Source organism: Pyrus communis, chromosome 12, assembly GCF_041283825.1.
Source record: "Pyrus communis isolate YQ-2024b chromosome 12, ASM4128382v1, whole genome shotgun sequence".
Classification (NCBI taxonomy): Eukaryota; Viridiplantae; Streptophyta; class Magnoliopsida; order Rosales; family Rosaceae; genus Pyrus; species Pyrus communis.
In genome coordinates this window covers 17667900-17691567 of record NC_142576.1, presented here as the reverse complement: position 1 = coordinate 17691567, position 23668 = coordinate 17667900, and the positions used below count along the sequence as shown (strand labels likewise).

General features: G+C 39.1%; 1 protein-coding gene across 3 annotated transcripts; it reads left to right on the top strand.

Moving 5' to 3' along the window:
- Positions 1-2462: 2462 nt before the first annotated feature.
- On the top strand, positions 2463-14291 carry LOC148692416 (uncharacterized). Of its 3 annotated transcripts, XM_088680756.1 has the most exons (6): positions 4867-7219; positions 9740-11898; positions 12019-12397; positions 12481-12590; positions 12681-12774; positions 12856-14291. In XM_088680756.1, the coding sequence occupies exons 2-3, from the start codon at positions 11583-11585 to the stop codon at positions 12318-12320; spliced, it is 618 nt and encodes a 205-aa protein (XP_088536882.1). In that variant the 5' UTR covers positions 4867-7219; positions 9740-11582; the 3' UTR covers positions 12321-12397; positions 12481-12590; positions 12681-12774; positions 12856-14291. The 3 variants fall into 3 exon arrangements, 2 of the variants coding, with proteins under 2 accessions (XP_088536882.1, XP_088536883.1); XR_015953823.1 differs by lacking the exons at positions 4867-7219; positions 9740-11898; positions 12019-12397 and adding exons at positions 2463-2691; positions 2792-2878; XM_088680757.1 differs by lacking the exon at positions 4867-7219 and having other exon boundaries at positions 8676-11898.
- The last annotated feature ends 9377 nt before the right edge of the window (positions 14292-23668 follow it).

Genomic DNA, 23668 nt, shown 5'->3' with positions numbered 1-23668 from the left:
ATATCATCAGGGTTGAAAGCAAAAATATCTCATATCATGCTTTTTCCCTGTCTTTTCCTTTACCCTTACTTTTACCTGCAGGACAATGGGAAAAAGAGTAATCAGTCAGAACCTGAAATTAAACTTCCGACCTAGAACTGATTGCCTGGAACCTTTGCCTGGTTGTTTTCCTTATGTTGCTCTCGAATACTCATCATTGCTGAGAAGTAATGTTCTGAAGCACCATTTAAATGCAAAGGTTGCATTCAACTCCTGCATCAGGAACAAACACGGCAAGAGATTGAAGATAAAGATCAATGATAAGCTGGAACAGATCACTATAGCACGACGCCCTTCCCTGCAGGATGGCATAATCCAGATGGAGGAGTCTAAGTCAAAACCAAGCTCGGCATCATTGCTCTAATCAAAGAGCTTGAAAAGCTTCAATAACCTTTCTCTGGCATCATCACCAAAGAGCAAAGCCTCGCTGTGCAATGCTGTCAAATCACCACCACTTCTTCGAAAGCAAGAGTATCTCATATCATGCTTTTTCCCTGTCCATTTCTTTGTCCTTGTTCTTACCTGCAGGATAAAGAGAAAGAGAGCAATCATTCGAAACTTGAACTCAAACTTCCAATAAGGAACCGACTGCCTGGAACCCTTCCCTGATTGCTTACCTAGCATCGCTCTACTGGGGAAATAGACAAGGCAGCAGAAGATACCACATCTACCTGGAGAACAAATGAGGCAAGGGAAAATGATACATTGAAGCATATGGAGACAAGCATAACAAAACACGTGCCAATTCATCTTCTAACCCTCTTCAATATGAATTGGAAAGATTGAACAAAGAAACAGGCCATCACCTCCACCTCGCACTTGCCTGCCATGTGTCCGAATCATGAGACTGCTCGTGGTCCAATTCCATTCAAGAATGAGCCTCGACGGCCCTTGAAGAAATCACAAGTCCTGTTTAAGTTCAAATGTACACCACCCTTGAATCAAGTTCAGCTCCAGATAAAAAGAGCAAATTCAGACATATGGTGCAACTCTAGCAGAAGAAACCCCCTAGCCCAGTTCAAGATTGAGCCTGTGGAAAGTCAACAATTGGAGGAAACCATAAAATCCTCCAACCCCGTTCAAAGATCAAAGCTATGGAAAGTTAACAAATGCAAAGATCTACCACGTGAAGCTCCTTGTGGTCCAATTTCATTCAAGATCAAGCCTTGACGGCCCTTGAAGAAATTTCAAACAAAGTTCAAGAACAAGCCTCAATGGCCCCTGAAGAAAACTTTCAGCCTAATTCAAGATCAAGCTTCAAAAGCCCTTGAACAAATTTCTAGTCCATTTCAAGATCAAACCTCGACGGCCCTTGGATCGACATCTGCATTAAGGGACTTCAAAACGTATCTCCTACACATGACAAGCACATGTATGTGACGCGCCTTGAAGTGGGGGCATCTGTAGACATCGAAATTTCGGTGAAATGAATGTTGACCAATAAATAAAATTTCAACACTGACGTGTCACATAAATTTTACATGTAGCAAGTGACTTAACGAAAAATCGAAATGAATCAAAAAAGTCATCAAATAGGACATGTGTCAACACCTGGCAGAAATGATTTATTTCATCTGAATATTATATTCAAAATTAGGCCTTGAAAATTTCTATAAATAGAAGCCAATTTCATTCATTTTTCTTTCACCAATTGACATCACTCCAAAACCTTGAAGCTTTGAAACTTTAGAGCTCTCAAGCAAATCCCAAAGGATCAAGAAAGCCCTCTTCATTCTTCGTCAAATCCTCCTTCAAGATCAAGCCCCAACGGCCCTTGAAGAAAGCGTTCATCATTCATCATCTGTTCATCCCTAAGATCAAGCCCCAACGGCCCTTTGGATCAACATCATGAACAAATCCACCCACCCACTCTTCAATTCCAAGCCCAAAAGCCCTTGAAGATTCGTTCATCAACTATTCATCCCAAGATCAAGCCCCGACGGCCCTTTGGATCAACAAACAACCCGTTCTTCAAGATCAAGCCCAAAAGCCCTTGAAGATCCGTTCATCAACTGTTCATCCTAAGATCAAGCCCCAACGGCCCTTTGGATCAACAACATCAATAAATCTGCATAATTGTTCATCCCTAGACCAAACCCCCGACGGCCTTTTGGATCAACAGCCCATCCACATATCTACATTTTACGAAGATGGAATCAGAGGCTAAATTCATAGAAGAGATTGTAACCCCAAAATCAATACAAAATATATTTTGTACATGTGTTCTTGTTTTAGGAATTTTCGTGTTCACAATTGTACCAAACAACAAGCGGAACAGGGGTAAGTTAGTCGTTTAATCTTTTAGTTCCTTGCCGTCATGCGCTTACCAAACATAAAACGGAACAATTGTCCCATCCCATCATGCGCATACCAAACATAAGGTTCCGTTTCATTCCATCCTATTTCATCCCATCCCATCTGCATACCAAACGGTACCTTAATCCTCATCCTCGGTCCTCTTCTCCCTTATTTACACGAGACTTTCTCTTTCTCTAACTATGCAACCTCTCTTTCCTTCACTCTCTCTAGCCGAGTGCCAAACCACCATAACCTTCACCATCCAAGAGAAATTTGTCTCTCAAAATATCACAACCCCACTCTGTGAAGCTTGGTGAGCATGGTGCTGCCCTTGCATGTGAAAATCGTTACTAGGTAAGGCACGAACTCACTACACAGGCATTCTGCAAGTTTAAGTGCGAACTTGAAAGAACCGAGCCTAATCGAGCTCGAGATCATCTTCAATATTTTCCAGGTAGGGAATTCGTACTTGGAATCTTAAGATGTCTAGTGAAGCTTCATCAAATCCAGGATGGGTTCAACTCGAAATCTTCATGTTTTGGTAAGTACTCTGAACTTTTGGTATGATTTTGGTGAAGATCCAAAATGGATCTGAGGTTTTTAACCTCTACAATTCGGTTCTAGAAAACGGTGAAACAATAAACCCGTTCCAAATCAGTCCCAAATCAACTCATATCGAGGATTAGGTAAATTTCTAAAACTTGTTGTACAATTCTGTCAAAATTTGGATGAAGAATCGAGCTGATTAGAACTCTGGTTCGAGTTCTAAGTCTTTTCTGGAGCTTTGGCGATGGTCAACGGTGTCGCCGTAACTTTAATGGCGACAAGCAATGGCGTCCGTTAGACATAACATAATCTTCAATGGAAATCAGATATATTCCATTAAACCTTAAACTATATCCGATGACCGGCTCGTGGCCACCGGCACGGTGACTGCAGCTGTACTCGCATGACGGCGTGCAACGGCGGCACGTCCACTTGCGCGTGATGGCGTGTGACGCCACCATGGGGGTTTGTGGCAGCGTGTAGGGAACTCAGACCTACTTTAAGTTTTTTGATGTCCCGAATCGCGTAGCACCGTCTGTTTAGGCTAATTCAAAGCTGTTAATAAAATTCGTGAAATGTTATAATACGCTTAGTAAATCTAATTGTTATTTTATAGGTGCAATTATAAAGGTTACAATTATGGACAAGGGCACCTATTATGAATTATGCTCGCATTATCAATGAGTGGACACATTGGTGATTTATTTCCACCACATTGTCATCATGTGATATTCTGTATAGCTATGGTCGTAAATTATTTATAGGTGTTATATTTCTTGTAAAGGCTAGATTACTTATTGATACCGGTAGAGAACTCAGCTAGTAGACTAGCATACCCTGCATGCTATATTTATGCTAGTAGATGCTATTGCGATTAATTGAATACATGTATGATTACTGAAAATTTTGGTACATGAATTGGTTGTGATTTTCATTTACTATTATGGTACTAAATACTATTATGTAGTCTTCCAACTATGTATGCATTTCCAAAACGGGGGTTAGTGCAAATTACTTTACTTGATAAATGATTATAATTTACTCACACTTTGTTTTACGCCACAATTTCGGTTCGAAATAATTCACATCACAATTTCCTTACTTATGCTTTGTCATTAAGTTGATAGTCTTTCGTCACATTTATGGTGGGGTTTTATTATCAATTTAGTGTTGGCCAGCACATTTTCACTCTTGGCTAGAAAGCTTTTCGGCTTGAGGTGTTTCAGTTTGGTATCAAAGCATGGTTAGTAGAATATACATTCGCATCGGATGATGCCAGTATTTGTGCTACAATTTTAAGGTCGACTTAACAGAAAAATTCTATTTAGGTGTATGTGTTGTTCCCGGTTTACAGCCAGTGGCAGAGCTAGGATTTTGCATGAGGAGGGGCCTCACTTAATGTTACAAAAATAGATAATGTTTACGAAAGGGTATAATGCATGCTTGGAGTTGTGATCTAATTAAATTTTTTTGAGGCGCTAAATGCTTTTTCCATGTTAAAATTAATCTTCCAATATCAAGTCAATATAGAGAGTAGTTAATCAAGATTAAAGAGGATTAAAAGAAATTAACCTTCCAATATCAAGTCAATGAAAAATACTAGGGGATCATGTTTTTAGACCATATTATTAGTAAAAAGTTAAAGAGAACACAGAGATTTACAAACCTTAACATTGTTCTCGATTGAAAATTTGGAGGGCAAAATACATGAAATTCAACAAGGGAAGGAGGAAAAGCTCAAAGTTTATTATTCTTTAGGTTGAAAATATAAGTGAATATCTTTTGATAAAACTAAAGTATATTTTAGATTTTAATTTTAAGAGTTATTGACTTGTATACAAAATAAGACTTAGATTTAGTTTTAGGATGAGTGTCGTTGGGTGAAAAGAAAAAAAGACCTCTTGTTTTAATTATTGGTGAATAGAATTTAAAAGTTTTGTGTAAACTAAAAGATGTATAATACTAAGTTTAAAAAAAAAAAAAAATATATATATATATATATATATATAATACTAAATAGGGGCTTAAAGAGTGAGAGTAGGCCTAGGCCTATGCTAGGCATACATTGCCTCCGCCCCTATTTACGACAGTTAGTTGAGGCGTTAGCCCAACTAATTCCCATTGGAAAACTAAAGTCGTACTCGGACAGAGATTGTTGTGAGTCATGAAGCCTATTCAACTGATGACCGAAGGTCAGATGAAGAAGCCTAATTTTGGCTGAATTACAGGAATAATGTCGTGGAAGTTACGAGATGTCTGGAGAATCAAAAGGTGTGCACCACGGCATTTTCGTGTCAGGAGTGCTAATTTGAATATTGGGATGCCTTTTGGTATAATTTAGTATTCGGACTATGGTCATGGAATGTTTCCATGATCGCTCTATCTATTAGTTCAATCAACTTACTTCTCCAAGATCAACAACCTTTTCTGCAGTGACAAACTTAAAGTTTAACTTTGAATGGACGTGGCTTAGGCGGAAGACAAGGAGAAATGAAGAACAGTATGCATTCGGTGGTCGCAACTCGACTAGAGTCAGCAATTCGGATGATGCAACTTAGGGACATGTGTTGTTAGGAACCAGCAATAGGCTTTTGAATATTCGAACATGATCACGGTTAAGTGGGAATCTTACGTGGATATTCTACTTGAATATTTTACTTTGTATTCATTTTCCTTTTCCTATTCTTTTCTAGATGGCGCGTCTTCCCAGTGAGTGGCGGCGTGTGGGGACCCTAAGACCTACTTTAGATTTTTTGACGTCCCAAATCAATTTGCACAATCCATAGGCTAATTCAAAGCCGTTAATCACATTAAGGAGAAAAAATTTGTGAAATGTTAGAATATGCTTAGTAAAGCTAAGTTTTATTTTATAGGTACAATTATAAACAAAGGTACCTATTATGGATTATACTCGCATTATCGGTAAGTGGATTCCTTCAAAAACTACATTTTCGATTAAATGGCTTTGAGAAATGATTTATTTATCTAGTCTTTAAATGAGACTCAAATAGAAATTGATTTATGATGAATTTATATGTTTTGAAGCTAGTTAAGGATGAGACATATAAAATTGGTCAACGGCCATAAAATCTAATTTGTCAATATTAGTGATTTATTTTCACCACATGGTCATCATGTGATATTTTATATAGCTATGTTCGACCGTAATAGTCTAGTTTGGCCGCCTTGGCTCTGAGCGTGCAGGTTGCTGAATGATCGCCCCAAACTCTTTCATGAATTTCCTAGAAGACTTGTACCATGGATAGGGTAAAGAAAAACCCCATTTGTAGAGTTTGTTGTCAATAATGGTGTACCTAGCCACTCAAAACCGTACACATGGAGATTCACGTATGTCTTCAGGGAATGACCCATGACATATGTCGTCAAATATTGGGGTCATCCAAGTGTCTTTCTCGTTCAACTCCACCACTGAGCTCTTAGGGCGTAGGATACTAGGCTCGTCTAAGTGCTCAATAAGTAACGAGCACTTAATCTCCCCCTCAGATGCAGATTTCAGCCTTACCTTCTGAAAAGCTTTACCAACTCCCTTGCTGCTTCCACGTAGGCCACTATGTTTCCGTCTCAGGACTTGAACTCGTCATTTATCTTATTCACCACCAGTTGTCAATCGCTATAAACTTGGGCATACTTAGCTTCTAGCTTCAGAGCAAGTTGTAGTCCTGTTCGGGTTGTATTTCTAGATCTAGTCCCTTGCATAACCCCCTAGGAAGATGGCTATTTCTTGCCCGTCGGACAAGATTTTGCTTCTTGGTGTGCTACCAGACGAGTTTATAGTTAGTTCGAAAGGTGTCCTTGGGGCCCTTTGGTGTAGGCCTTGAGGCTCACAATCAAAACTAACAAAGATCTAAGCATGCCACTGTTATTTTTGTATAACAAATTGTTGAATTTGTGTAAATTAGGTTGGTTACTTGTGCCTCAAGTTATTTAGACTTCTTATTTATCAAAGGATTGTCGCAGATGGGTTAAGTCTACATGAAGGTCTTTTTCTTGCCTTGTAAACAAGGACTTTTAATTTATAACATTGTATGTCCAAAATGAAGGGGTTTTAGGGCCCTTCCAACCGTTTCCTCGATCAAAGTTTGCTTTAATGAAAATAGGTTTATTAACTTATCCATATTTGATTTGCAAAATGAAACTTTTAAGTGTAAAATAATTGAAAATAATTTAAATACATGAAGGAAAATGCATTAAACGACAGATCTACTACATATAAGTACAAACAAAAGAGATTCAAGCAAGATTTAACCTTGTTGGGCAAGGTTGAACTTCTTGCAACCACTTCTCTTTGTGTTTATAGAGGTTTGTATACTGAGAGGTGATGCGAGATTTATACGCACACAAATTAAACCCTCTTTTCGTCAAATTGTAGTATATGTATAAGTAGGGATCGTTCTAGACCGGGGATTAGGAGGGATTGTTAACCACTTGGATTTGACTCAAAAACGTAAAATAACAATATGAAACACTATACTAGACTCAAAGAATGCAAAACTAAACTTTAAAACACTAAGACAAACCAAAAGACTCAAAACAACACAAACACACTCAAATCTGCCTAAAAACCACTTTCTGGGCAGATTTGAGCACAAACACAAATTTGGACGAAATTAAGTAATAACTTGACTCAAGAACGTAAAAACACAATATAAAACACTAAACTAACTCAAAGAATGTAAAACTAAACACTTAAAACATTAAAACAAACCAAAAGACTCAAACATCACCCGAAACACTCAAAACTGCCTTAAAATCACTTTCTGGGCAGTTTTGAGCACTTTGGTGAATTTGGACGAAATTGGGAAATAAAATTGAATCAAAACACTTTAAAACATAAACTAAACAAATTCTAAACACTAAAGAACACGAAAGTAAAGGGGGGTTTTAAATTGACGAGAATTGAAATAACAAAACAAGTTAATAAACTAAACAGATTGTAAAACGAATTTGATGGAATGGAATGAATGGATGGTAGAATGGCTAAGGGGTTCATCTCCATACATGTTATACTTGCATAATAAAATGATTTCCAATTGCATTTCAATAAACCATGAAACTCAACACCCCGGGTTAACCGTGATGCACTAATTAACCTTCAAATCTTCCTAACGTTATTGAATTGGATGGGTTAGCGCATACAACAATTCAAAACATTCCCCACAAGTCCTCAACATGAATGCATAGAAGAGATACAAGCAAGAATCATTACGCTCTATGAAAATTATAAGTGTTGACGAGGCATTCGTTACTATGGATTGCATGAAACTTATGCCAAGAATTTGTTTAACGCGATTGTTTATAAGCAACCTCCACTACTTGTGAATATAAGTTCATAACGATTAGGTGAAACTTACTTATATTCTAGCGTCATATTCATGCATGAAAATTAAGCGCGCATTCTCAATAAACATACATAAATAAGTTATCAATCAAACGGTTAAACAAATTGAATCCACAACTTATGAAACGCAATTAGAAGTATTCAAATCAAAATGCAAGCATAAACATATATTCGAATCACCCCCTAACCAAGGGGGGTTTAGTTCCTCATGGTACAAAACAAAGAGAATCAAAGAAACACCTAAACATTCCAACAACTCAAACTTGAATTGTATGAACGTTTAGGCCCTCTTATCTTCCATTCCTCATTCGTACAAAACAAAGAGCATTGAAATTAAACATTGAAATCAAAGAAACACCTAAACATTCCAACAACTCAAACTTGAATTGTATGAACGTTTAGGCACTCTTCTCTTCCTCTTCGTTGTAGCACAAGGTCTAGGGATAGTTTGATGGTGTGAATGGTTTGGGGAGTGGTGGAGGAATGGAAGAGGAGTGGTGGAATATGGAAGGATGGTGTTTGGATTGTAAGGGAGAGCACGGCACAAGGGAGTTTTATGGTCTACATTTCTGCAATGGATGAGTGTTTATGAATGGAATGGATGGACTTGTGAAGGGCACGGCCCCAATGGACCAATTTCTGTTGTGAAATGAATTGTGTATGAATGAGTGTGAATGAATGAGTATTTATAGGTGAAATGGGGGGAACATGACAGCTAGGTTGCATGTGCACATGTTGGTTGAATGATTATGAGTGCATGTGGCTGAAATAGCATGTGGAATGGCTGGAAATGCAAGGAGAAGGCATGTGCACGGTTTTGGGAGAGAATGGGAGTGCAAGTGGCTGAAATGTTAGAGGAACAAGTGCATGTGGCTGCATTGTGGTGCAATGATGGAGGAACAATCTGAAAATGCAAGGTATGGCTGGAATGATTGTGTTTGTTTGAATGTGCATGTGATTAAATTAAAGGATCCAAAGTAAATAAATAATGAATGCATGTGTTGAATTATGAAGATGCATGTGCAATGAAGTGGAATGACAATCTGAAATGGGATAGGTACCCACGGCAATGATGATTTCTGGTGGTGTTTTGGGTGCATGTGGAATGAATGATTTCTTGGTGAGTGGATGCATGTGTTGATTAAAGGGGGAATGCAAAGGAAAAGCTAGAAATGCATGTGGAGTGGCTGCAAGGTGAATGAATAATGAAATGGGAAAGCATGTGCAAGGTTTTGGTGTGAATGATTGAATGTGCATGTGACTGCAATGGAGGAGGAATCCTTCAATTTCGTCCATCCTCTTAGCTCCAAGCATATGATATCCATTCCAATCTCTAATTTGCTCCAAAAGGCTCCAAAAGGCATCCTTTTGCATACTTTGCCCTTAGAACCTGAAAACACACAAAAGAAGCATAAAGGACTAAAATAACTAAAGAAACATAACGTAAATGCACGAGAACAAGCCATTTAAGTCGCATGAATATGCTCCTATCAAGAGGGATGAAAAGTAAATAGGTTTTACTAAATGAATCAGTACTACAACACTAAGAGAAGGTAGTTGAGCTTTTAAACTCGACAAAATATGGCTTTCTAAGGAGAAATACAACTAAAAATGGTAGAATTTGGACAAAGTGCAGCTTTCTAGGTATGAACTTTTTTGAGAACAAAGTTTGGATGTCTTTTGATTGATTGGTTGAGTTTTCTTGTCTCTAGTGTCTTTCTCTGCTTTTATAAACAATTTGGCTCGATTGGCTCGACTGTCCCATCTTTACCTTTAACTGATAACTTTCAGAGGGCAGTGAGTGATCACTTACTTGCTCATCCATACCCTTAAAAAGTGTTTTTTGGCTGGTGGTGAGGTGCTTTATGTTGCCCATCACTTCAAACATAGGCATATGGCCTATGCCTTTGCTGAAATAGCTTTTAATTCCTCTCAGGCCTATCGACTTGCCTAAGCTCAATCTTCTATTTGATTTTGCATCTTTGGGCCTCCATTATCATAAAGCCCACGATCTCCAATGTTAACTAACTGCTTGTTAAATAACCTTTATTTAAATTTCCTCGGTTATCACTTACAGCAAACTCATATCTCTTAATTTCCAGAACCCTCGAACCTCTTGCATTCTCTGCCCTTTCTTGCCATTTGCCTTCAATGACTCTTATTTTTCTCCCTCGAAATCAATCATGGCCCCCAAACTACGCCTTGAATGAGAATCTGGAGAGGGGATGGTCAATTTGCGTTGTTAGCTTAACAGCTTTCATCGCCATCGGGCTGGCCTGAACCTGTCCATCTTCTTCTAGGAGGAAAGGGTACATTCTCTAGGGCTTGCCTAGATTGTCTCGAGTCCCAATTGTAGTGGAAAACAACATGTATGCTGCCACTTGTTTACCCCCAACCCCTATTCGACCAAGGGTGGGATTTTTGCCTCCAAGTGGTCAAATTTTAGGGAGGTTTCCCTCTTATGAAGGACAAGGCTTGGTCTCAATGGGTGGACGAGCTAGAACCTATTTGGAAGCAAAAATGGATGGTGAATGGCATCTATAAGCTGATCATGATGTCAAATATCACTATCCCAATCAAGCACAAGCTCTTGTCAACTGTCTTGCTCTTCTAGAACAATGGGACCAACACATTCGAATTCAAAATAGGTCCCATGACTCCCACGATCTTGGACATGGCTCAAGTCTTCAGCTTGAGGCCTTCAAGCAAATGTGTGGATATCACACATAACTGGTCATTGCCTTCTTGCCTAACCGTTAAAAGCTCGGAGGACTCCAATGTTAATCACTTATCTAGAGTACAATTCCTTCACCTTTAAAAGCTACAAGACATCCTTCGTGGGCTTCATTCCTTTTGCCAAGAAGATGTTCAGCCCACCTTCCCCAACTGCAGACAGAGCCTAGGAACACATGTATTTCTTTCTTTATTGGTTGAATAAGCATGTGTTCCCTAACAAATCGAATGGGGTAAAGCTGGAGTGGATCCCCTTGGTGGAGGCACTACACTTATTTGATGATGTTACCATAAGGCCATTCATCCTAGCACATCTCTATCACCTTCTCCACAAAATGACCAAGTGCGAGCCATTCGAGACCAACGTTAACATCGCTACTTAGATAGTGCAGCTCTGGCTCCAGTGGTACTTCCTCGAGTTTTGGGCTGCTAATCTGGAGTTCCTCGAGGAGGATTCCAGTAGCTCATGCAAGAAGTTTATCAGCTGCATCCAACAAAGAGACCTGGCCTGGGAGGTTTGAAGTGATAAAGTAGGGTACAAGTGCGGGCTAAAGATCTGTCATCCCAACTTCTGTGCTAGATAACTGGATTCAGGCAGGCAATTTCAATGCTCTTCTTCGACTCTTTTCACTGTAAGACCTCATATCGCCTTTGTTCTCCATCCAAGGTCACCTTTCGGGCAACACAGCGCAGTCTTAAGGTGATGAGTAGGATTACTCACAAGCTTGTGGCCCTAAATTTCGAGTGCACTCCTCAGTTTGCCATTTGGTGGGAGGCCAAGAAGTCGAAGAAGTACGATAAAGACATCATAGAAGCCTATGACAGACTCTTCGGTCAAGTCTTCTTCAAATCTCTCCCCAAGAAGGACAAGTTCGAGAATTGGAATGAGACTATCAACCAAAAGAACCAGCTTCTACTCATAGGTAAGTCAAAAGAACCAGCTTCTACTCATAGGTAAGTCACCTTACTTCTGTTGTCCTCTTCTACATGATGCTTTGATACTCTGTGGTTAGCTAATTCTTTTCTTGATTTTGCACCCCAAGGCAACATTGAGGAAGTGGATGTTGAGCAAAAAGAGGATATTGATGATGCCTTGGTTCTTCAAGAGGCTACTGCAGAGGCAGCTAGGCAAAGAGTAGGGTTTAGCCATGCTTCTGGGGATGCTAGGGACATCTCCAAGCTATTTAGTGAATCAGAGGCTGAGGCTAGGCCTAAATTGGAGACAAAAGCCCCTCGTCGAGTGAAGGCTTCTGTGGTGAAGTCGTTGGAGTCTAAGCTGAGGAGAGGTCCCAAGCTTAACTTGTATTACCTAGCCCGGAGTTACTCCTACAAAGACAATGACTAGGTCTCAAATTTCCCAGGCCTCCAAACCCTCATCTGCCCATCTAGCTAAAGCGGGCAGGAAGAAACATAAATCCTCCAGTAAGTGATCCAGCCTTGGTTCCTTTCTTTTAATTTTGATTTTGCTAAGTTTTAAACTAATCCCTTCTATTTTTTGTAATCAGAGCCTTCTACCACTAAGAAACCTGCCCCCACTTCCAAATAGTCGCAATCAGGTGCAGAAGTGCAACCAAGTGACAAGGAGGTCCTCGCCAATATTCTCGAGGAGTTGAAGGTATAATCTCTTAAACCTTGAGTACTAAATTAATTTTGAAGTTCTCTCTCCTTCATACTCTTGTTAATTATTTGCTGTCTGTTAATACAGGATACCAAAGTAAAGGGAACCTCGTGGTGCGAGCCTTCTTCTCCTCCAGCCCAATCTGCGCATATTTCCCCTTATCGGGGCTAAGCCCTCAGAGGTATAGTTCTTTCCTTCAATACTGGTTAGGTTGTATTTCTAAATTCCAAAGGCTTAATATTTACTTATGTTATTTTTTTAGGCAAAGGGAGGCACTTCTACATCTCAAGTCGGGCAAACACCAGCTTCTACTTCTTTCACTTCTCATCCGATAATGGTGGTGATCCCCACTTCTTTGTTCAATCCCACAACTTGGGAGATGCTTCACTACATGGAGGATGACAGCACTTCTATAAGTTTTTTTCCCTTAAGTCTTTCTGAGTTTTCTTTTAAGTTTCTTCATTAACTTACAACCTGTATTGTCTTTGCTAGTATTCTACAGTACACAAGACCACCCATCTATCAACACCAACCTTTAGGGAGCTTACAATCCCCTAGATACCTATTGTCTCTGAGGTGACCAGCCCCAAGGCTTCCCAAGCTTCCTCTCGGGCCAGCTAGCCTACTTCTCCTAAGTTAACTGCATCAGCAGAACCCCCTCCCAAAGCTCAAGGCTCAGCTCAGATATACAAGTTCTTTCATTTATGTTCTTTTTTTAGTTTAGTTATAGACCAACCCACTAACTTGTCTTTTCTTGGTTTAACAGGCTTCTGATGAGGATTTGGGCAAGTCTCCTTAGCCGGTAGTGAGCAAGGCGGTCCTTCCTCGGCCTCCTAAGGTTTTTGGAGTCATAGGGATCCCCATCCTTCGGCCTAGAAAAGTTGTTGCTACTGCTTCATAGTTTTTCCCCTTCATTTCTGTTGAAGCTGCCATTGCTGTTGTTGCCTCTGGAGGTGCTAGAGTAATGTTTCCCCATCTAGTATCTATTCTAGTCATAGCCTCCTTGCCCGAACTAATGACAGAGTTTAGGAAAATCAAGACAAAGATGAAGTCTTCAAAGCGCCTATCCGCACCTCAACATCTTCAAGATCTGTGGAGAGTCTTCAAGGAATGGATACAGAAGGATTTCACAGCCTCCTTTAGCCTCAAGGCACTTCAGATGCTGAGAAAGTCCTCACTGAATTGTACAAGGCTCAACAAATGTCAAAGGTTCAATATGAGTTCTTTCTTTCTTTCTTGGAAAATTTGAAAGGTGTAAGGGACCAACATCTTTGGGCAGAAAGGCAAGCAAATAAAGTGAAGTGTTATAAGGAGAAGCACTCCAGAACTTCCAACTCCTTGCAGTAACTAGTAGAAGAGAGCTCGGCTATAGTGGTTGCTGCTGAGATCCAGAAGTTGGAGGAGCAACTTTCTATATAACTAAAGGTTGATTAGATAACTCTATCAAGCAAACTATATCAGAAAATTGAGGAAGTAAAGAAAGTCAAGCTTGAAGTGGAAGATTCCTAAGCTCAACTAACCAACAATAACATCGCCTTAAGGGAGCCGGGATAATCTTTACTATTATACAGACCTATCATTCTAGGATAGGTGCCTTAGCTAGGGATGTAAACTTGTTAGGCTAGGATCTCTTGTAACCTTTTGAAGCCTTACTGAACTTACATTGATTTCTATAAAGAGTACAACATCTTGCCCGAAGGTTAATGCATAAGAGGTGGTCCTAGTTCCTGCCTTCTTTGAGGTTTTGTAAGCCTAAATAGTATCTCCCAACTTCTTATGCCACCTTTCTGGACTATCTACCACCATTCTCTTAATGATATTCACCAAAATCTTATTGCTAGCTTCTACTTGACCATTGGATTAAGGATAATAAGGGCTAAATTGGACTATCTTTATCTTGAACTTGTCTGCAAACTCTTATACTTTTTTTGATATAAATGATGACCTTCTGTCTGTAACAATTAACTCGGGCACCCAATATCTTTGTAGGATCTTAGCCTCAATGAACTTCTTCACAACAGTTGAATTGATGGTCTTTACAGTTAAAGCTTCTGCTCTTTTAGTAAAGTGATCAATTGCCATAATTATGAAGGTGTGCCCCTTACTGGAAGCTGGGTATATTTTCCCGATGAAGTCTATTGCCCACCCTCTAAAAGGCCATGGTTTCACTATCAGATTCAAAGGCACTGATGGTAAATGCTGAAGGGTTCCATGTCTCTAACATTCTTCACACCTTCTAGCATAGGTATTACAATCTTTTTCCATATTAGGCCAAAAGTAGCCCTACCTTCTTAGCAACCACCTCATCTTTGTTTCATCTTGATGTGCTCCACAAGTGCCTTCATGTACTTCAGCCATCCCTGATGCGAGATTTATACGCACACAAATTAAACCCTCTTTTTGACAATTGTAGTATAAGTATAAGTAGGGATCGTTCTGGACCGGGGATTAGGAGGGATTGTTAATCACTTGGATTTGACTCAAAAACATAAAAACAAAGTTAAAAACGTTCACAAAGACTCAAAGGACTCAAAACAAGTTCAAAAGACTCAAAACTGCCTAAAAACACTAACTAGGCAGTTTCTGACCTTAAACCCAATGTTGGACGAATTTAAGATTATGGCTTGATTCAAACGTAAAATAACAATATAAAACACTATACTAGACTCAAAGAATGCAAAACTAAACTTTAAAACACTAAAACAAACCAAAAGACTCAAAACAACACAAACACACTCAAATCTGCCTAAAAACCACTTTCTGGGCAGATTTGAGCACAAACACAAATTTGGACGAATTTGTGTAACAAAATGACTCAAAACTCTTATAAACACAAACTAAGACACTTTCTAACTAAATTAGACAATAAAGTAAAGGGGGATTTTAATTTGACGAAAATTGAAATAACGAAACAAGTTTAATAAACTAGACAGAATGTAAATATGAATGCGATGAAAATGAATGGATGAATGCTAGCTAGAAGGTTCTTCTCCACACATGTTACACTTGCATAATAAAATGATTTCCAATTGCATTTCAATAAACCATGAATTCTCAACACCCCAAGTTAACCGTGATGCACTAATTAACCTTCAAATCTTCCTAACGTTATTGAATTGGATGGGTTAGCGCATACAACAATTCAAAACATTCCCCACAAGTCCCCTACATGATTGCATAATAGAGATACAAGCAAGAATCATTACGCTCTATGAAAATTATAAGTGTTGACGAGGCATTCGTTACTATGGAATACGCATGAAACTTATGCCAAGAATTCGTTTAACGCGATTGTTTATAAGCAACCTCCACTACTTGTGAATATAAGTTCGTAACTATTAGGTGAAACTCACTTATATTCTAGCGTCATATTCATGCATGAAAATTAAGCGTGCACTCTCAATAAACATACATAAATAAGTTATCAATCAAACGGTTAAACAAATTGAATCACAACTTATGAAACGCAATTAGAAGTAATCAAATCAAAATGCAAGCATAAACATATATTTCGAATTTCCTCATAACTTTGAAATCAAAGAAACACCTAAACATTCCAACAACTCAAACTTGAATTGTATGAACGTTTAGGCACTCTTCTCTTCCATTCCTCATACGTACAAAACAAAGAGTATTGAAATTAACATTGAAATCAAAGAAACACCTAAACATTCCAACAACTCAAACTTGAATTGTATGAACGTTTAGGCACTCTTCTCTTCCTCTTCGTTGTAGCACAAGGTCTAAGGATAGTTTGATGGTGTGAATGGTTTGGGTAGTGGTGAAAATGGAAGGATGGTGTTTGGATTTGTAGGGAGACTCACGGCACAAAGGGGGAAGTGTTGGTGGTATGTACAATGGAATGAAAGTGTTTATGGAATGGATGAATTTCTGGCACAAAGGCCTTATTTCTGTGGTGAATGGATCCCCCCCCTTTGTGGCTGCAATGAAGGGTTATTTATAGGTGAAATGGGGGGAACATGACAGCTAGGAGGGTGGTGGAAATCTGGAATGGTGATGGGAGATGCATGTGGCTGATTTATGCATGTGATTAAAGGGTGGAAATGCATGTGCTTTGAATAAGTGGTTGCATGTGCAAGGGGACAATCTGAAAATGCATGTGAAAGCATGTGTTGGCTGCAATGATGAAATGGATGGGAGTGCATGTGGCTTAATTAATTAAAGGGAGTGCATGTGCAATGTTTTAAAGGATGGAATGCATGTGAATATGATGGAAATCTGATATGGTGATGGGAGATGCATGTGGCTCATTTATGCATGTGAATGCATGTGGCTGCAAGGTGTGAATGATTATGGGTGCATGTGGCTGCAATGGATTAGGAATCCTTCAATTTCGTCCATTCCTTTTGCTCCAAACATAAGCTATCCATTCCAAGTCCAATTTTGCTCCAAAATGCTCCAAAATGCATCTTTTTGCTTCCTTAGCCATATGAACCTAAAAACACACGAAAATGGCTTAAACGACTAAAACAACTATGAATTAACAATATAAATGCACGAAAACAAGCTAAGTAAGTCGCCTAAATATGTTTCTATCAAATTCCCCCACACTTAGCTTTTGCTAGTCCTCGAGCAAAACAAAACAAAAGAAACCAAAAACAAAACAAAACGAACAAAACACAACCTATACCTTCCAACAATCGTCTCAGGGATTTCCAATGCACATGACAAGTTAAAAATCATTATTCCCACAGATTTTAGCCATCTTTACACTTAAGTACATTCTTACTCATAGTCACCACATACTAGTTCACAATTAAGCATTTAAAACCATGTTTTGAATGTAGTAACATGCCTTAGAGAATTCCCTCAATTCCTTACTAGATGTACTCTCGTTTTTCACACAGATTTTCTGACTGCACACCCTACACTAGGTATATGTGAGAAGATTGATGTAAACATGTAGACGAACACTCACATATGTTATAACAAGGAAAGCATTTTCTGGATTTATGATAATGACATGAATATGATCTCATGAATGGAATGCTACTACTTAGGATGAGAACCAGTGATTCCATAAGCTCATATCAATTCCAAACTCCACATTATTGAACACATAACGATCAAGATAGAAGCATAAGGGTTGAAACGGGGCTAAAGGTGTTTGGCTAACAAAGAAGGGATATGGAAAACAAAGGTTCTTAAAGAAATAGCGAGCAAAGCATTTGAATTAACTTAGAATTCACTTTTGAATGAAAACTCAACTTTTGAACAACAAGGGGGAACAAGCTCTTTTTTCCTTTTTCTTTCTTTCTTTCTTTTCTTTTCTGTTTTTCTTTTTTTTTTTTCATATGTTTTTCACAATTTTTTCTTTTCTTTTGCCTCTCAAAACATACATAAACACTTAAGAACAAAACATTCTCTCCCCCACACTCATTTTCTTTCATAATGTACTCAAAAGGAATTCATTTTAGTCATGCTCACTATCATTTAAGAACAAGGGTGTGGACTGTCCTACACTAGGCTAGGTGAGGATAATGTGGGTAAACAAAGAATAAATGCTAAACAAGGCTCAACGGGGGTAAAACCTACAACATGTACGAAATATGGGAAGTAAGGCTATTTGGCTATGGTGGCAACTACACAACTTCATCTTGATATATGTTATGCAATTCAATGTCATGCTTTGAATGAAACGGATATAAGTTCTAGCATTTAGTTCTATCATGATACAATTGCATTCTAAGTAGCAACCAAGCAAGGAATAATGAGATCATGCAACAACTTTAGAAAACAAAGAATCACAGAAAATAACTCTCCAAAGAAGGTAATGGCTCGAGTTTCACAGGGTTGTAGCATTTGTTTGAGTTCCTTCCTTCAAGCATGTTACAAAAACGAATTTTTCTTTTATGATTGCATGTGAAGTCATACATTATAACCATAACCAAGCATATACCAAGAGTAAATCAAACTTTTCTCTATGTTTATAACTCTTTTTAACCGTTATGCAATTACAAACCAAATCCTTATCATTGTGTTGGAAGGTACCCTAAGACACAAACACACAAAAACGACTCAAAACACTCTTTTTAGGCTTTTTTAAAACATGTTTTTCAAATTTTTATGTGATTTTCGGAGTTATAAAAACAAAACATACTAAAACACTCTAAAACAACTTTAAAACACCTTAAAACAGCAAGGAACAACATTTGAAGTTATGGGTGATAAAATCCCACGAATTTGCATTAAATATACCTAGTTACCCCCCCACACTTAAATCAAACATTGTCCTCAATGTTTTAAGCATAGATTCACACAAAACATAAGTAAACACACAAAAAGCATTTAAACATACTAAACATGGCAGAATGTAATTAACAAAGAGAAGAGTTTAGGGACGCAAATCTGGTTATGGAGTGTAAATTCCCCCTTCTCCTTGGTGATTGCATTGAGGCATTGATCTTGGTGATTCCACAGGCATACTCTTGAACTGGGCTGCATGATTCTTTTGGTCTCCTCCACTTGTTGATTTTCCTTTGTGCTACTGGGCTGGAGGATTCTTTTGGTCTTTCCCGAAGGTCTGAGCTTACCCCTTTGGTCTGTTTCTTTGTTCAATCTTTCCAATTCGTATTGAAAAGGGTTGGAGGATAACTCAGCCTATGTTTGTCTCCACATGCTTCAATGTATCATTTTCACTTGCCTTACTCGCTCCCCTTTGCAGAAGTGGTCCCTTCTCCGGAAGTGTATCAACCGTTGAAGATGACTACTCGAGAGCAACGCTAGGTAAGCAATCAGGAATAGATTCCAGGCAGTTGGCTCCAGATCGGAAGACTGACTCCAAGTGCCGACTGATTGCTTCTTTTACTTTGTCATGCGAGTAAGAACAAGGACAAAGAAAAAGACAGGGAAAGAGCATGATATGAGATACTTTTGCTTTTGACCTTGATGATATGAGATACCTTTGCTTTTGAAGAAGCGGTGAATGAATCAGCACACTTCAATCTGTCATTTCCTCCTGGGTCATCTGTACTCCAGGCATCCGGTATCATCTTTGGGGAAGAAGAAAAAATTGAGTATTTCAAAAGGCTTTGCTGGGAGTGCGCCCTCAGAGGTGAGGGAGAGTTGGGCATTTTCTTCAGGTTTGCCTCGCCATAAAAGACGAAGGTCGACATATATAGAGATAATATCAAGTGGTGGTACTCTTCTTTTACCCTTGTCGACAAACGTATTGATCCCGCATATCCGGCTTTTTGAAATAGTGACGCCTCTTCGATTTCTGAACGACGCCCCTTCGATTTCTGAGAAGGCGCCCCTTTGCTTTCTGAACGACATGTAGTAGTGCGGATGCGGCTCCTTTTGACAAAGCTGCACGCGTTTTCTGAAAAGCAGAGAAAGCGTCGCCGGACTTTGCGCTTGTCGGCTAAAGATGTGTAGTTGTGATGATAGCCTCCACGTGTTTTCTGAAAAGAAGAAATCTTTTGACAAAGTTGAACACGTCTTCTGAAAAGCCGAGAAAGCGTCGCCAAAATTATGCCGGAAATTCCGGCTTTTTGAATCGGTGGACGCGTCGCCTTGGCTTCTTATAGAGGTATCGATCACCGCCAACATACACACTCTGAAGATTTCCCATTCTTGAACATTGTCTCCGGCCCTTTGAAATTTTAACTCCATCCACCCCTTCTCTTTGAACACTTTTGAAAAATGGCAAACCCATCGAACCTTAGCTTAGAATTGAGTCTCAGCAGTGATACGGGCGCGCCGCGTCAAGGTAACGTATGGCGCCCTTTTTTCTTATCTTCTAACGGTCCTCTTACAGGTGAAGACTCCGTGATGCAGGACGCCACAACAGCTACAATAGTAGCTAGGAACCTCCTCACTCCAAAAGATAGTAGGCTGCTGTCAGGACGGTCCGATGAGTTGGCCGTTCAAGAGTCCCTCGCTCTTAGTGTTCAGTGTGCGAGTTCTGTGTCCAACATGGGCCAACGCCTGCTTGCTCGCTCCCGTCAGGTGGAATCATTGATGGCGGAGGTGGAAAGTCTTAAGCAGGAGATCCAGCAGCTTAAGTACGAGAACAGGAGATCCAGCAACTTAAGTACGAGAATAGAAGTTTGCATGTGCTTGCAAATAACTATTCGTCGGGCATGAAGAGGAAGCTTGATGAGCTGCAAGAATCCGAGGGTCGAATTCAAAGTGACCGTCAAAGGCTTGCGGCTTGTCTCCAGAGGCACCTTTTTCCTGGGTCATCCAGCGTTTGGCCAAGTATTGAGGCCTGGAATGCTCTAGCTCCGATGCCTTCCGCTTCGATGCCTTCCACTCCGATGCCTTCCGCTCCGATGCCTTCCGCTCCTATGCCTTCCGCTTCTATGCCTTCCGCTCCGACGCCTCGTAGTGGGGCTTCACGTAAACAACCTTTGTGAAGCTCCATCTTTCTCCATGTTTAGTATCTTTTTTTTTTTTTTTTTTTTTTTTTTTTTCAACATGCTTTGTTTTATTCAGTGCATTGGGTTGCCTCCCAAGTAGTGCTTTCTTTTACGTCTTGCAACCGGACGAAGAACCCAATCACTCCAAGATATGTTCACGAATCGGATGAGAACTCCGAGTCATGAACTAGTACCTAAAACAAGAAACAAAACAAGATTAAGAATCTGGAATAAAATAAAAACAAACGAAATTAAAACAATCGAAGGGATTAGCAAATTTTCTAATCCCCGGCAACGGCGCCAAAATTTGATGCGAGATTTATACGCACACAAATTAAACCCTCTTTTTGACAATTGTAGTATAAGTATAAGTAGGGATCGTTCTGGACCGGGGATTAGGAGGGATTGTTAATCACTTGGATTTGACTCAAAAACATAAAAACAAAGTTAAAAACGTTCACAAAGACTCAAAGGACTCAAAACAAGTTCAAAAGACTCAAAACTGCCTAAAAACACTAACTAGGCAGTTTCTGACCTTAAACCCAATGTTGGACGAATTTAAGATTATGGCTTGATTCAAACGTAAAATAACAATATAAAACACTATACTAGACTCAAAGAATGCAAAACTAAACTTTAAAACACTAAAACAAACCAAAAGACTCAAAACAACACAAACACACTCAAATCTGCCTAAAAACCACTTTCTGGGCAGATTTGAGCACAAACACAAATTTGGACGAATTTGTGTAACAAAATGACTCAAAACTCTTATAAACACAAACTAAGACACTTTCTAACTAAATTAGACAATAAAGTAAAGGGGGATTTTAATTTGACGAAAATTGAAATAACGAAACAAGTTTAATAAACTAGACAGAATGTAAATATGAATGCGATGAAAATGAATGGATGAATGCTAGCTAGAAGGTTCTTCTCCACACATGTTACACTTGCATAATAAAATGATTTCCAATTGCATTTCAATAAACCATGAATTCTCAACACCCCAAGTTAACCGTGATGCACTAATTAACCTTCAAATCTTCCTAACGTTATTGAATTGGATGGGTTAGCGCATACAACAATTCAAAACATTCCCCACAAGTCCCCTACATGATTGCATAATAGAGATACAAGCAAGAATCATTACGCTCTATGAAAATTATAAGTGTTGACGAGGCATTCGTTACTATGGAATACGCATGAAACTTATGCCAAGAATTCGTTTAACGCGATTGTTTATAAGCAACCTCCACTACTTGTGAATATAAGTTCGTAACTATTAGGTGAAACTCACTTATATTCTAGCGTCATATTCATGCATGAAAATTAAGCGTGCACTCTCAATAAACATACATAAATAAGTTATCAATCAAACGGTTAAACAAATTGAATCACAACTTATGAAACGCAATTAGAAGTAATCAAATCAAAATGCAAGCATAAACATATATTTCGAATTTCCTCATAACTTTGAAATCAAAGAAACACCTAAACATTCCAACAACTCAAACTTGAATTGTATGAACGTTTAGGCACTCTTCTCTTCCATTCCTCATACGTACAAAACAAAGAGTATTGAAATTAACATTGAAATCAAAGAAACACCTAAACATTCCAACAACTCAAACTTGAATTGTATGAACGTTTAGGCACTCTTCTCTTCCTCTTCGTTGTAGCACAAGGTCTAAGGATAGTTTGATGGTGTGAATGGTTTGGGTAGTGGTGAAAATGGAAGGATGGTGTTTGGATTTGTAGGGAGACTCACGGCACAAAGGGGGAAGTGTTGGTGGTATGTACAATGGAATGAAAGTGTTTATGGAATGGATGAATTTCTGGCACAAAGGCCTTATTTCTGTGGTGAATGGATCCCCCCCCTTTGTGGCTGCAATGAAGGGTTATTTATAGGTGAAATGGGGGGAACATGACAGCTAGGAGGGTGGTGGAAATCTGGAATGGTGATGGGAGATGCATGTGGCTGATTTATGCATGTGATTAAAGGGTGGAAATGCATGTGCTTTGAATAAGTGGTTGCATGTGCAAGGGGACAATCTGAAAATGCATGTGAAAGCATGTGTTGGCTGCAATGATGAAATGGATGGGAGTGCATGTGGCTTAATTAATTAAAGGGAGTGCATGTGCAATGTTTTAAAGGATGGAATGCATGTGAATATGATGGAAATCTGATATGGTGATGGGAGATGCATGTGGCTCATTTATGCATGTGAATGCATGTGGCTGCAAGGTGTGAATGATTATGGGTGCATGTGGCTGCAATGGATTAGGAATCCTTCAATTTCGTCCATTCCTTTTGCTCCAAACATAAGTTATCCATTCCAAGTCCAATTTTGCTCCAAAATGCTCCAAAATGCATCTTTTTGCTTCCTTAGCCATATGAACCTAAAAACACACGAAAATGGCTTAAACGACTAAAACAACTATGAATTAACAATATAAATGCACGAAAACAAGCTAAGTAAGTCGCCTAAATATGCTTCTATCAATCCCCCTTATTAACTCTTCCATGCCTAAGCATTTCAACAAAAGCCCATCTAGAGTCTTTCTTAGCAAGGTATTGTCGCACATAACAAACTTGCTTGCTGCCTAATCTTCTTACCCGTGGGGGAAGAATGGTCTTTTAAGTATTGAATGATGAAGGTTCTCTAGTCTTCTATCACTGGTTCTTTG

Excerpts from the sequence above, each read along its gene's own strand:
- LOC148692416 (XM_088680756.1), top strand. The coding sequence starts at position 11,583 with ATGCTCTTCTTCGACTCTTTTCACTGTAAGACCTCATATCGCCTTTGT. Across the intron at positions 11,899-12,018 it reads GAACCAGCTTCTACTCATAG|GCAACATTGAGGAAGTGGAT; the intron begins GTAAGTCAAAAG and ends TTGCACCCCAAG.